We start from the raw sequence: 13,727 nt of genomic DNA on the forward strand, positions 1-13,727 counted from the left end.
TTTATAATTTTCTTTTAATAAAATCACGATTTGTCAAATGCTTAAATTTATTTATCTAATAACAATACAGCGCACAACCCTGAAATCTAAGAAAAAGTCTGAGGAAAGCCATTAATAGCAGCACACAACCCAGTGCCTTCCTCAAGGGTGAATATAGCTACAACAACAACGTTTACTACAACAGCAACTGAAAAAGATTGGCTACTGTCTATACTGTGGCTGCTCTAGGTTACGCCAGGTTAAGATATCTCACAAAATTGTGTTTCATGAGGATTTTTCTTGCTCTAACTTACTCTAGTTTTTGTTTCATGAGCCAGCGCTAAGTGGAACTAGAGTAACTTAGAGCACGATTTTCTGCACCAGCTTTTTTGATGGAGTAACTTAGAGCAAGCAACCGTCTTGAGAATTTCTGCCTGAAAAGTGTTTCATGAGATTTGTGATCTGAGTTACTCTAACTTGCTCAATTTTTTTTTGACATCTGCTCGATTCGGCTCTAACTTGAACTGCTCTGAACTTTTTTCGGTCTCATTAAACACAACTATTTAGTCTGTTCCAATAGCAGTCCGGTTTACAGGATTTAGTCAGAACTTACAGGAAGTCGTTCCTATTGACATAAAACCTGTAAGTGGGAACACATTTGAGAGAGTAACTGAGCAACTGTTCCTAGTCAGAAGTTACAGGATTTAGTCCGGAGTTTCTTTTCCGGTAAGTTCATGAAAAGTGTCAAACGATCAGCTGATTTGCTTGTGCAAGCAAAAACTAACAGCGGTGAACGCAAAGTACCTTATATTTGTAAAAAAATGGAAGTAAACAACGAAATGTTTGAATATGTATAGATTTTAATAATTATTTAGTGATATTTCAGCTAAATCAGTGTTGTACAAATGACATGTAAACAAACCGACTATCTACCTATGCACTTCTGCATCTGTTCTCCTTTTACTCTCATTTGAGAGCGTAAAATTGTAGTTTGACAGTTCAACAGGTTTTAGTCCGAAGTTCAAAGGAACAGACTAATTATAGTCAGCCCCTTAATCCCGTACTCTGGGGTTACCATTCTAAAATTGTCCCATGCTGATTTCTACTAAATATATATTATTCGGCGCAATTGAAAAATAAAGAAGATATAAGAGGTAAAACATTTTTTTCTCGATATTTTAAAATAATAATATTTTCTAAACTACGTAACCACTTGAAAAAGTAATGATGTCAAAATAAAGACGGTAATTATCTAGGTGGGCTTTCAACCCCTAAAATTGATCAATAAAAAAAGGGGTACCATTAGACGCGTCTGGACCACAGTAACAAGAATCGGAAAGCGGAAATTAACTTTTTACCCGATCAAAAGTTATTAACAAAAAACTTTTCCACAATAGCTAGGGACACGATATCGAACCGAAAGTATCGATATTATGCTCATTTAAAGTATCGCTGTAAAAATATCGGGTACTCATTAATATAGTAATAAAAAGACTAGACATTCCAAATATCGATACAAAATTCAAAAAATTAAATCTGAATATTGGTCTCATTTTCTAATAAAGAATTAACACTTTGTGCTTTAATAAGTACATCACTGAAGTCGCGCCACATTGCAACCTAAGATAGTACACATTTCTGCGCTGTAAAGCGCAAAATATATCCATATTGCTTTACATATAAATTCCAAAGTAAGAAGGTTATAGTACGACATAGATTTGCAAGAAATGGAACCCTAGCTAAAAATTTAAAAATTTGTTTGAAAAAAATATTAACAACAAAACTTTCAATAGAAATTTTAGTTAGGTAACGTCACGTCAGATACTTCGCTTGATAAAAAAGCAGGACAGATTTTTACATTTTGGAATTTGGAAAGTTAGCCTTAAATATTTCAAATATTACTACAAAAAGTTTTATACAAATAGTTTTGCCCAATTCCCAGAGTTATTCAATTTTGCCGTTTTCATTTTATTTTCTAACATTTTGTCATACAAATGTCATGCCACGCCAGATTGGAAATGCCCAAAAAAATATATCTTTATTCCCATTAACTTTGTAATGTACATTTACGTTTCGATATGATACAAGAGTTCTGGTACTGGATTAGAAAAAAAATCTTATGAAAACTATCGAGTAAGAAGTATCGGTATCGAATTGCAAAAATATCGTTGTGGTATCGTATCGTATCGAAATTCGTGTCCCTAACAATAGCACCTTTTTTATTCCCTTACTACACTCACTCTAATGCACAAATTGCCCACATTTCACCATACATACAAAAACAATACTTCATTTTAGCCACATATGTCAAAATATCGCTTAATATATCACTAAAAACTTATATATTTTATTCATGTAAACAATTTTGGTGTGGTCAACGCAAAATTCGCCTGCTGATGTGCGGTATTGCCACTCAACCTCCATGGAATAAATATTGAATATGTTTACACGGAGTTCAGACTATTATGTGCAATAATTATCTGTGGAAATAACTAAATAGTTAAAAATTCTCATTTTATAACGAAGTATCAACTTTTATATTATATATCGCGCGATTTTTATTACAGATTTTCATTATATATCGAAGTATCGATTTTTATGAAAAAAGCGCCGCGCGATTTTTTATAACAAATTTTCATTATATATCTAAGTATCGATTTTTATTCAAAAACGCGCCGCAGGTGAAAATTTGTAATAAAAAATTACGCGATCTTTTATTACAAATTTTCTCATAAATCGAAGTATCGCTTTTTATTGAATAAAGCGCCGCAGGCGAAAATTTCTAATAAAAAATTGCGCATTTTTTACTAAAAATTTTCATTATATATCGAAGTATAGATTTTTATTGAAAAAGCGCTGCAGGCGAAAGTTTGTAATAAAAAATTGCGCGATTTTTTATTACAAATTTTTATTATATATCGAAGTATCGATTTTTATTCAAAAACGCGCCGCAGGCGAATATTTGTAATAAAAACGGTAATTATCTAATAATAATAATAAAAAAAAAATAGTAATAAAATATATAAGTTATAAGTGATATATTTAGCGATATTATGGCATATATGACTAAAGAGAAGTATTATTGTTGTATGTATGGTGAAATATGGGCATTTGTGCGTTTGTGTGAGTGTCGTAAGAGAAAAAGTTTTTGTTAATAACTTTTGATCGGGTAAAAAAAGTCTCCGATTCTTGTTACTGGGGTCCAGACGCGTCTAATGGTACCCCCTTTCCTTAATTTTGATAAATTTTAGGGGTTGAAAGCCCACCTAGATAATTACCAAAAAACAAATAAAATGTTATAATTTTTTAACCGTTTTTAGAAAAAAGTGCATAATCAATGCTAAAAAAATATTTGTCATTTAGAAAGTGCAAGCAGGGTTCGGATTTGCCTTATTTTATCCCCTCGCTCGCTCGTTAGTTTGCTCTGAGCTTGCGAAACTCACGAGCAACAAGCGAGGCTGTTTGCAAACGAGCACTCGTTAAGCCTGATATGCAGTTCAATGCGAACGTGAGCGTGAGCTTTTTATTTTGACCAATATCTTCGTTATTTCTTAACTTTTTGCAATAGTTGATACATCAAAAGATAGAGAATTAAAATATCTTTCAGAATTATAGAATAAAAACTAATTTAAATGCATAATATGCCCTTTTTTCAAGCTCACACTCAACTGTGTGCGTACGCAAAGCATTCGCATGTGAACGACAAGTCTTGACAGATGTGTGTGAGCGTCCATAAGAATACAAATGGAATTCTTTGCCTTTGCGAAAGTTCACGCTCACGCTCGCATTGAACTGTATATCAAGCTTTACCGTGGAAACACAATGCCGGCGAACGGCGAACTCACCACAGCGAAATTACCGCTGTCAAAATTAGAACACCCGCCGGCATATGAAATTGAACACAGCCAAAGCGAAATGCGAAGCGATAGATTTATTTCTATCGCTCTGCTGGGCGATGGCGGCAGTACATGCCAAAGGTGGTATGTTTTTTTATTTTCAAAGATTTAGAAGAAAACAGCATGTAACACGAATTATTTTTGATGGTTGAAAAATACAGTGAACGATTCGTTAAATCTGGCTTAAAATAAAATAATTTATAATAATTCATCCTTGCCTTATATTTATATTTGTTATCATTTCATCATTTCTAAATATGGTTTCGTTTTTCAAAATATGGTCACCTCACTTATAAGTGCGACGAAATGGTATCAGCTGTTTTCGCTACCGCTCTAATTCTGTTAAAGTTGGCGAAATAGCAGGGCGAACGGTGAACGACGGCAGCGCCCAATTCGGCGAACTTCGCCGTTCGCCGGGTATTGTGTTTCAAGCATTAAGTACGAGCGCATGCGCTGAGCAGCCAGCGAGCGTGTAAGCAAACGAGGGCAGCGCAAGAGTAGAGCGGCAAGCACACGAGGGCCTCATTAGCTCTGCCCTCGCGAGGGCGTCGTTGCGAGCGAGGGAAATAAGGCGAGTAAACGAGCAAAGCAAATGAGGAAAGCAGATTAGACAGGCAAACGGCATGATTCAATAATACAAGGTTCGATAAACTGACAGATGTCTCTCTAGCACCGCTCCCTTAGCAGTAGCACGGTGTTGCTTCTTTGCAAATTTACTTGGAAAAAGTGTAGCTTTGCTGTGAAATATAAGTATAAGCTTTTGTGCAATTTGTTTATTTGTATATACATATTAAGGACATTTAACTGATGAAAACATAAATTCTTTTTAAATTTGATGTTTACATAAATCTCATAGTAGTTTTATTTTAATTCTGAGTCCTTTTGCAGTTTTTATACAGCTACATAAATAGCACATAAATTACGTAATTCACGTAGATATATTAATATTTCGTTCAATATTTTGTTTAAAATGCCAGATTTCCTGCAAATACATTAGAATTTACAAAAATAATTTCACTACTAATTGCCTACTTTGCGTACTTATCTACTACCATTTCTTCTCCTTTCTCAGTCCTTCGTAAATGCAACCTTTTGTAAGGGAGTGTCAAACCGCGGCTGTCAATAATTATCTAACCTTGTATTATTGAATCATGGGCAAACGGGTTGTTTGGTCAGCAAAAATGTATGGGATAAAAATTGCATTAACTAAGAATTTCGAGTAAAGGATTGTACGCACACATGCAGATATGTATATACATACATATATACACGTATGTATGTATTTATCTATGTATACATTCTTATGCACAGAGGAATAGATGCGTGCTATTTTGACCAGTTTTGTCTACTAGGTAGGCACATATGTGCATACATATCTTTGTAGGTATAATTTTTTAATGTTCAATAATTTCTTAAAAAATTTCAAGTGCATGGCCGTGGTTTAAACTCAGTTAAAACGCACGATCTGGCTGGTTTAAACTAAGATGAGCCAATCAAATGTCAACCAGAGTTCAATTTAAACTCAGTTTACCTAAACTAAGTTTAAACTGGCACTGAAAAACTGGCCCTTAGGTCTCTTTTTGTGCGGTTCTTTTTTATGCGGATTTGAATTTATGAGGTTTTTCAAACACTTTTTTCGCTGTAGCGATTTTGCTTTTTTGAGAGCTTTTATTACTTTTTTTCAATGTGTAAGGGGCAATGCTTCTGATAAATAATTTGTCTTAGCATTCTTACATACAAGTAATTACTAAGTAATTCGGCTAAGTAAGTATGTTACATGTGTATAAATGAGGATATAATATTCATAAAAACCATTATTTTGTCTTTTATTTCATAAATGAGTAGGACATTAGCATTTTCAAATGAATATTCCTGTAGTAGGATTCGCCATTCTATTTTAACGATTATCGAATCGTTAAGAAAACTTAACGACGATTTTAACGATTTGACAATTCGCTAAACATATTTTAACGATATTCGCTATCGCTTGATCAGCTGTTGTCGTTAACTACTCGATTACTCGTTAAGTAAACGACGAATATTTTGAAGTTGTTAGCGGCATCGACAAAAGAAAATTTGATATTTCATTTGAGTTAAAATAAAATAATATATATCGCGAATTTACTTAAGTAATATATAAAAGAAAAACTTTTTGTTAAAAATGGCATTTGAGTATTTGGCATACGTTTTATCCCAAGATGAGGAGATAATAAGACGTTTGCTTCGAGAAGTGGACAACCCTTTCCACTTGACTGCAACTGAGTTTCGCAACCTTTACCGATTAACCCCAGACTTGGTAGAAGATATTGTTTCCCAGCTTAATAGCCAATTAAGGGGTCGAAGAATAACTGCGATAACGACAGAGAAACAGGTAAATAATGTAATTTGCAAGTATTTTTCAATTTTAAATGCTTTTGTAAATTTTAGAGGTTCTAACTGCCTTACGATTCTTCGCAACTGGCTGTTATCAACGTCCCGTCGGAGAGCTATGGGGGATATCCATGAGCCAGTCGTCCGTAAGTCGCTGTATACATCGCGTAACGGATGCAATAAACCGCACCATGTTTTTGGCAAAGGTTAGGTTTCCAATGACCCAAATAGAGCGGCAAGCTGCAAAATAAATTTTCGCCTCAGCATCCGCACCATTTGTAGGAGGTACTTACTATTGGGGCTATCGATTGCACTCATGTGTCAATCATGAGCCCAAAATATCATGAAGAAGCGTATGTCAACCACCATGGATACCATTCTATCAATGTGCAAATGGTAAGAGTAAAATTTGCTCACGGGTTAAACTACTGAGAATTAATTTTATTTTATGCAAATATAGATATGTGATCCAAATCTAAAGATTTTGGCTGTCAATGCTAAATACCCAGGAGCGCGACACGATTCATTTATTTGGAGCTCCTATGCAGTCCGGAGAGTTATGCAGCGAAGTTTTGAAAATGGAAACCATAACATGTTTTGATTGGTAACTTTTTAAATCCACTGAAACTTATTTATTAAAATCAATTTAATTGAAAATTTCGAATATATATTTGCAGGTGACTCAGGATATCCCTTGGAGCCGTGGTTGATGACTCCTCTACCTAACCAACCAGAAGGGAGTCCTAAATTCCGCTACAATGAGGCATTATGCAAAACTCGAAACCCAGTCGAGAGACTTTTTGGCGTTCTCAAAGGAACTTGGCGATGCTTATCTCAGCAAAGGACTCTTTCGTATGATCCTGGATTTACTGGAAAAGTGTTAAATGCATGCACAGTGTTGCATAACTTGCGATTGGGTGACCAAACATACGATCCCGAGACTGAGTTCCTAGAGCCAAGGACACATAGCAGTAATGTAAATCAAGAAGCGCCGTCTTCAACAGCAAAACGCGTCCAATACCGGCTAATTGCAAATTATTTTACATGAATAAAACGTTGATAAATAAAAATTCAGAAGGAATACAATAAAATTATTTTGGCATTTTATTAAACATTTTTATGTAAATAAAAACTCTTGTATCAATAACTTCAGTCTTATTTTGTCTTTAATTTGAGTACATTTTTTTAAGTCTAGAATTATATATGTAAATATTCGTTAAATAAAGGGTCCATCAAAAGACAGATCTCAGTATGTAATCACAGATCGGTTTCTATAATATGATATGGCGTGGATTAAACACCACGTAAAAGCACGTTCAAGTTACAGGCGCATCACAAAATTAAAACATGAATTCACAAAATGAAATTTCATTACTTATTGTATATAAGAAATATATGTGGTATATCTTACATGCAGTAAGACCGTATACCTATATCAACTAAATTTGTAAACATTGAATTCATTTTAAAATCAACAGAACTTCAAATAACTCCCTTATTAAAAACAAATAAAGATCAATTCAAACTTGTAAAAATTCTTCTTCGAATATCTTAAACAGTTATTCTAAATGTAAAAAGTTAACTTCATGCTATGTCGAATTAAAACTTAACTCTAACATAAATTCAAAAATAGGAACTTCATGCTATATCAAACGAAAACTTAACTCTAACATAAATATAAAAAAAAGAACTTCAACTTACATTTAAAACGATTAAAACTAACATAAATATTAAAACAAAAAATTACTTAAAAAACTACATATTTACACAATATTTACATGCGGTAGATAGCGTTTGGTAAATTATTAAAGGCATCCGCACTTGCCTTTAAACCTTCCCCCATTGTGCTCATAGCTTCGGCCAACGATTTCGCTACCTGCACACTCGCCGTACTTGTTTCAGCTAACAACTGTTGAAAGAGCATACGAATGTAATACTATTTTTTTAGTATGTACAAAAAATTACCTTCAAAGCATCTGCTTGTCTACTTGCTATTTGTACATTCGCTGCACTCGACTCTGCTAGCATCTGTAGAAAAAGAACCGAAAAAATGATGTCATAAAATTTTACTTATGTAAAGTTACAAATATGTAAATTACTTTTAAGGCATTTGCTTGGGTCTGAGCAATTTCCAAAAATGTTTTTTGGGCCTCGGTACCACCGTCCACACGCCTTCTTTTTGCACCTCTACGAGGCGTTTTTCCTGCAGGAGTTACAGGAGTCGATGTGCACATCTCAATGCTCACTTCGTGGGAAATAGATGGCATCTCGATGATGACACTTTCATCACCCTCTTCCATACGAAGTTGGAGTTCCTAATGATGGGAAGCATTGTTAACTGCTGTGCTATTCATAACGATTTATTTGCTTTTTACCTCTTCCACTGGCACACTTTCAGCAACAGTTTCATGGCCCTGCACATAGTCGCTACCGACAAGGGCAATCACACGCCTCTCAAGCTCAGTGGGTGGCTCTTCATTAATGGGATTGTTTCCCGTCATTGCCTGCTTTCGTTTTCTATCACGCACCTTAATACTAGCACGGCTCTTCAAGTCCCTCCATACCTTTTTGCAAAACAAAATTTTGAACGTGGTATTAAATTACTAAACAACTTTTACATACTGTGCGCCATTGGTCGATGTTCTTCACCGAACCACCAAGGCTATTCAGCATTGACGCTAAGTCAGTCCACTTCTTGTCGCAGTCCGACTTGCCATGAAGCTTCTGGAACCTTGATCCTGCCAATCCCGGCGTTTACACCAAAAAGTCCACCATGCGACTTAGTTGTTCTGCTGTGGTCCGGCTTCTCTTTTGAACACTGGGTACTGACGAAGCCATTCTATAATATGCGAAAATGGTTATGTCTAATAATACAAAATAAATAAACGTATTATTTTACTTACTTTTTGTGAAAGTATATTAAATTATTAGAAAACTATGTGTATACCACTTTGCAAGCAAGGAATTTATTTTTTTTCGTCATTCTTCTGAGATGCCACCTTTCTTTTATTGAAATAAAAAGAAAATGTCAGCTGTTTAGTGTCGTTAAAAAAGAGTTACCGAATAACACAATCGTTACTGCAAACCACAAAAATCGTTATATTAGACCTCGACAAATCGTATCGTTAAAAGTTAGTGAATTGCACTACTGGTTTAGTCCCCATACATATGTATGTATTTATGTAGAAAATACAAACAACTATTTGGGGTGTTAAACAGTATTTGATAATTAAGATTACACCTCTATTGATATCACAGGACAAATGATCATGACAAAAAACACAGGCAAAATGCTCACAAGACAAATGATCATAGGACAATTGATCACTAGGCAAATGATCACTGGCTAATTAGATCACAACGAAAAACATCACAGCCAAAATGATCACAATATCACTGATCACAGGACAAATGATCACTAGAAAAATTATCACGGGAGAATACATAGTAATAAGTTGTCGGAATTTCAGTATATTATGTACATAGAACTACAATAAAATATTAAATAACAAAAAATCAATATCAAACTTAATCAAATGGTTGAACAATTGGTCACGGAGAAACACTATGAGCGACCCCACGAAGATATTCCAAAATTCCACCACCGCGTATGCGAGCATCATAACCAAAATATTTCTTGCGCTTCCGAGTAGCAACGAGGCGACCAGCATTGAATTGCTCCCAAATCACCTCCGACGAAGCTTGCTCAACTCTCAAAGCATTAATAAATTTCCCCAACTGCTCGTAACTCCTACCAATACGTTGATGAAAGGTGTTATGCCAACCTTCCATCATATTATTAGTTCTTGGCTCATTATTAATGACTACATAATAGCAGTTCCAAGTTTCGATAGGAAACTTGGCAGACGTGTGACCATTTCGGCGTTGAACTCCAATCCAAGTGTCTTGGAAATAAGTAATAAGAGGCTTCAAATCATTCGTATTAGCAAAATATTCCGAAGAAATCAAGCTAGTAAAACCTGCAACCACGAAAGCAGGAGGGACGAATGCTAAAGCAATCAACATTTTAGCATGCAAAGAAAACTCATCATCAGTGTTATAGCGTGTTTCCAACCCCATATTGTTTAAAAACCGTACAATACATTGGGCGAAATGAAAATAACACCCGTGGAGATGAGTATCTGGAAATACCTTTTTCACAGCTCCAATGAAAGCAGCCTCGAAGTCAGTAGTAAATACTTCTGGCACCAAGTGGCCGTCAGCTACGTTTACGAGAGCCTTTAAAAATCGACGATATACATTTTGCCTTTTACATGGGAGCAAAACGTACACAAATGGTACAGATTCGATAGCATTATTACCAGCATTATCATTATCGACAAGACCTCCATGTATGGTGTAAAGCTGTTTAAATATGCTAGATACAGAAGAAAATGTCCCATCAGACATCCAAATTCGACACGAACCCAGACGACGTAAATTTCCCATAGTACCGAACACCACATAACGATTGGCACGAGCAGAACTATCCTTCAATATAAAATTTTCACCATTGTTAGTCAATTGAAATTGCTCAGGTATAACTAATTCACTCAATGTTTTGGGTGTTAATAGCTGCGGATTACTGCAAAGGCGCTGACGCTGAATATTTTTCCGCAGACCGCTCACACTAGGCAATTCGACAGCTATACTTCTTGATACCTGAGCGGTAATCTGACCAACATTAACATTTGGTGATTCATTGATCGATGGTGTTTGCGGAAAAGTCGACTCTTGCAAAAAAATCAAAAGTGGTGACATTCTAATTAAAACAAAGAACCATACACAAGCACTCAAACTAGCAAAGTTAACCAGCCTATCCAATCATACAAGTAGAAATAACAATGAACTCAACTCTTAACTCCACCAAAGGCGTTGTTTATTGTAACGACTGACGTGGGATACCTGAAAACGAAATCTTAATCGAACTCTATAGATCAAAACGTGAGTGAAGTTAGAAAAATCATGCGAAAAGAAAATAACGACAGCTCAACACTTATTGAAACCCGACTTATCACACTCACTTTTCCAACGCTCTCACTACCCGACACAATTTCAATAGGATACGTTCGCCCGTACATACCCCTGCCTTCACGATGCAAGAACTGCCACCGATACGGGCACATTATAAAATACTGTAAAAACCAAAAACTCTGTGGAAACTGTTGACAAGTCTACCATACGTAATGTGACCAAACGTACTTTTTTTGGAAGTACAGTACTTCCTTTTTCGCTCTCGTACTTCGTACTTCGAAGTATAGTCAAATGTACTTCTTTACGATATTTTGTACTTCGGGAGGGAGATTCTGTAACCAGTCAGCGACAATTTTCGGATCGCTATCGCACTTTTTAACGCATGATATACATAAATGTTTTTGCGTTAAAAAGTGCAATAGCGGTTCGAAAATTGTCGCTAACTGGTTTCAGAATCTCCCCCCAGGTCCTGCACTTCTCCGATCCTCTGGACAATCGTTACATAGCCTGGGTGATAAATTCGTTCAAACCATTAAAGTCGCCGTGGACCGATGGCATCATATCTGCGCAGCTGCAAAGGGCTCTGAAGATGTCGTGCATTTGGTTGGATCCATGCATAAGGACCGGGTACATCCCCAAGGCTTGGAGGGTAGTCAGTGTTGCATTCATCCCGAAGGCCGGAAAAGGCTATCATGTTTCTCCTAGGGATTTTATGCTTATCAGCCACTGTCTTTCAAGAGCTCAGTATGCTTATTACAAGAAAAGGTCGGTGAATACCGCCTTGCACACATTGGTAAAGTCGTCAGAGGAAGCCTTCACGCATGAAGATTATGCAGAAGGGGACTCTTCGATATCGAGGGGGCCTTCAACAATGTCACTCTAGAGACGATAGTCAAGTATATTCATAAGCTAATAAGCCTACTTCGTGACAGAACTGTCGCGACGGAGTCAATGGGAGCACTCCACAAGGTGGGGTTTCTCTCCCCCCTTCCCTGGATTGCGGTTGTAAACGACCTTCTAGAGGAACTGGAAAAGTGGGCTGTCGGGTGATTGCCTATGTAGACGATGTGGAACTTTTGGTTAAGGGGTGATCTCTATACACCCTTTTTGATCTAGCTCAAGGTTACCTAAACCAGGTAATTAGGTAGGCGATCAACGGCGGCTGTCGTAGAAGCCTAACATTGAGAAAAGGATACGAAAGGTGCGATTGGTATTCATGCGGTGAGACTAGAAATTTCTACTGATCCTTTTGTATCAGCTGTCAAGCGGAAGTTGAAGTGGAATCATCCCAACACTTTCTTTTAGACTGTCCAACCTTCGTGAGGCTTAGATGGAAACATTTTGGCTCGCACTTGTGAACAAACACTGAGCTCTCAGGGATCGAAATTAGCCGCATTCGAAATTTCGTAATCGGCTTGCGGCGTTAACTTAACCCAACCTAATTTGTACTTCTTTGAGCTATAAAATAGTTGGTCACATTAACCATACGTCACCTGACTCCACTTATAACTGCTACCACCTCCACGCCTGCCTCAGCTGCAAGGATGAAGCACCACTAATCCGTACCATTCGCCCTACAGCCGAACATGCCCAATTTTTATTAAACAAAAGCAAATCCAAGCTATAAAAACACTCCAAAAAGTGGATCACAAAACAGCCCACATTATATACAAACAACAACATCAACAATCAAACACATTTGCCAACATTCTACAAACACCCATAGTTTACAACTCAAGTGACGATACCTTAGAATCAAACCCCATGGCATCCAACAGCTCTCAAAACATACAGCGACTCAATAAGACGCACGCTAGTTCTTCCACACTCACTCAACGCTCTTCTCAAACTACCACTGAAGCTCCAACCAATGCAGAACAACGCAACAGCAATGGCCTGCCTCTCACTACACCTAGTCCCATTTCAACATCTAACAAATTCACCACCCAAACAAACACCAACACCAACGGCTTATTAGCAGACTCTTAAACAGCAACAAAGCAAACCTATGAAGCCACATAGCTAACCGAAACGAAAATCAACACTGCAGGAACACTGTCGGTCATATTACTTATCATCTGCCCGGTAGTACTGACAAAATTTCCGGTTAGAACGTAGTGTCGAGTTTCTATCAGATTTTTAAAGGCAAAGTGCATTTTCTGAACGAAATTTTCATGTACGTGTGATCGCCCATCGCTTTTCAACACATACAATTTCCAGCTTACCAATCGTATCGCTATTTCGCTTACTCATGCCAGCAGTGACCTTCAATTCTATCAGAACTGACCGATCAGCTGATTGTCGGACTTGTCAGATCTGAAGGAATTATGCATCAGAGCTGATCGATCAGCTGATTGTCGTACTTGTCAGTGCAGATTGAATTATGCGTCAGCGCTGCCCGGTCAGCTGATTGTATGACTTGGAATTTCTGAATGAATTATGCGTCAGCGCTGACCGATCAGACCTGACTCGATTATTAGTCAGAACTGATGTAAAATCTAGGGAGCT

At 36.8% G+C, this 13,727-nt stretch overlaps 3 protein-coding genes across 3 annotated transcripts in view; all 3 read right to left on the minus strand.

Moving 5' to 3' along the window:
* LOC118745581 (E3 ubiquitin-protein ligase PPP1R11-like) overlaps nt 1-13,727 on the minus strand; it is a 59,562-nt gene that overhangs the window by 33,303 nt on the left and 12,532 nt on the right. The window lies entirely within an intron of this gene.
* LOC118745578 lies at nt 7,965-8,948 on the minus strand. Its single transcript, XM_036479067.1, has 5 exons — nt 8,868-8,948; nt 8,621-8,809; nt 8,345-8,560; nt 8,211-8,273; nt 7,965-8,154 (listed from the first exon to the last, which is right to left on the minus strand). Exons 1-5 carry the CDS (start codon nt 8,916-8,918, stop codon nt 8,020-8,022), a joined length of 654 nt encoding a protein of 217 aa, XP_036334960.1. The 5' UTR covers nt 8,919-8,948; the 3' UTR covers nt 7,965-8,019.
* LOC118745576 lies at nt 9,008-11,496 on the minus strand. Its single transcript, XM_036479065.1, has 2 exons — nt 9,193-11,496; nt 9,008-9,084 (listed from the first exon to the last, which is right to left on the minus strand). The coding sequence occupies exon 1, from the start codon at nt 11,004-11,006 to the stop codon at nt 9,798-9,800; it is 1,209 nt and encodes a 402-aa protein (XP_036334958.1). The 5' UTR covers nt 11,007-11,496; the 3' UTR covers nt 9,008-9,084; nt 9,193-9,797.

Source organism: Rhagoletis pomonella, unplaced genomic scaffold (assembly GCF_013731165.1).
Source record: "Rhagoletis pomonella isolate Grant_MI unplaced genomic scaffold, Rhpom_1.0 Rhpom_scaffold_00009, whole genome shotgun sequence".
Classification (NCBI taxonomy): domain Eukaryota; kingdom Metazoa; phylum Arthropoda; class Insecta; order Diptera; family Tephritidae; genus Rhagoletis; species Rhagoletis pomonella.

Bases quoted from the DNA above. Each gene is read 5' to 3' on its own strand.
- LOC118745578 (XM_036479067.1), bottom strand. From the start codon at position 8,918: ATGCTGAATAGCCTTGGTGGTTCGGTGAAGAACATCGACCAATGGCGC. The intron at 8,561-8,620 runs GTAAAAAGCAAA...TCCCATCATTAG, and splicing joins AAAGTGTGCCAGTGGAAGAG to GAACTCCAACTTCGTATGGA. The intron at 8,274-8,344 runs GTAATTTACATA...CTTTTTCTACAG, and splicing joins CCCAAGCAAATGCCTTAAAA to ATGCTAGCAGAGTCGAGTGC.
- LOC118745576 (XM_036479065.1), bottom strand. From the start codon at position 11,006: ATGTCACCACTTTTGATTTTTTTGCAAGAGTCGACTTTTCCGCAAACA.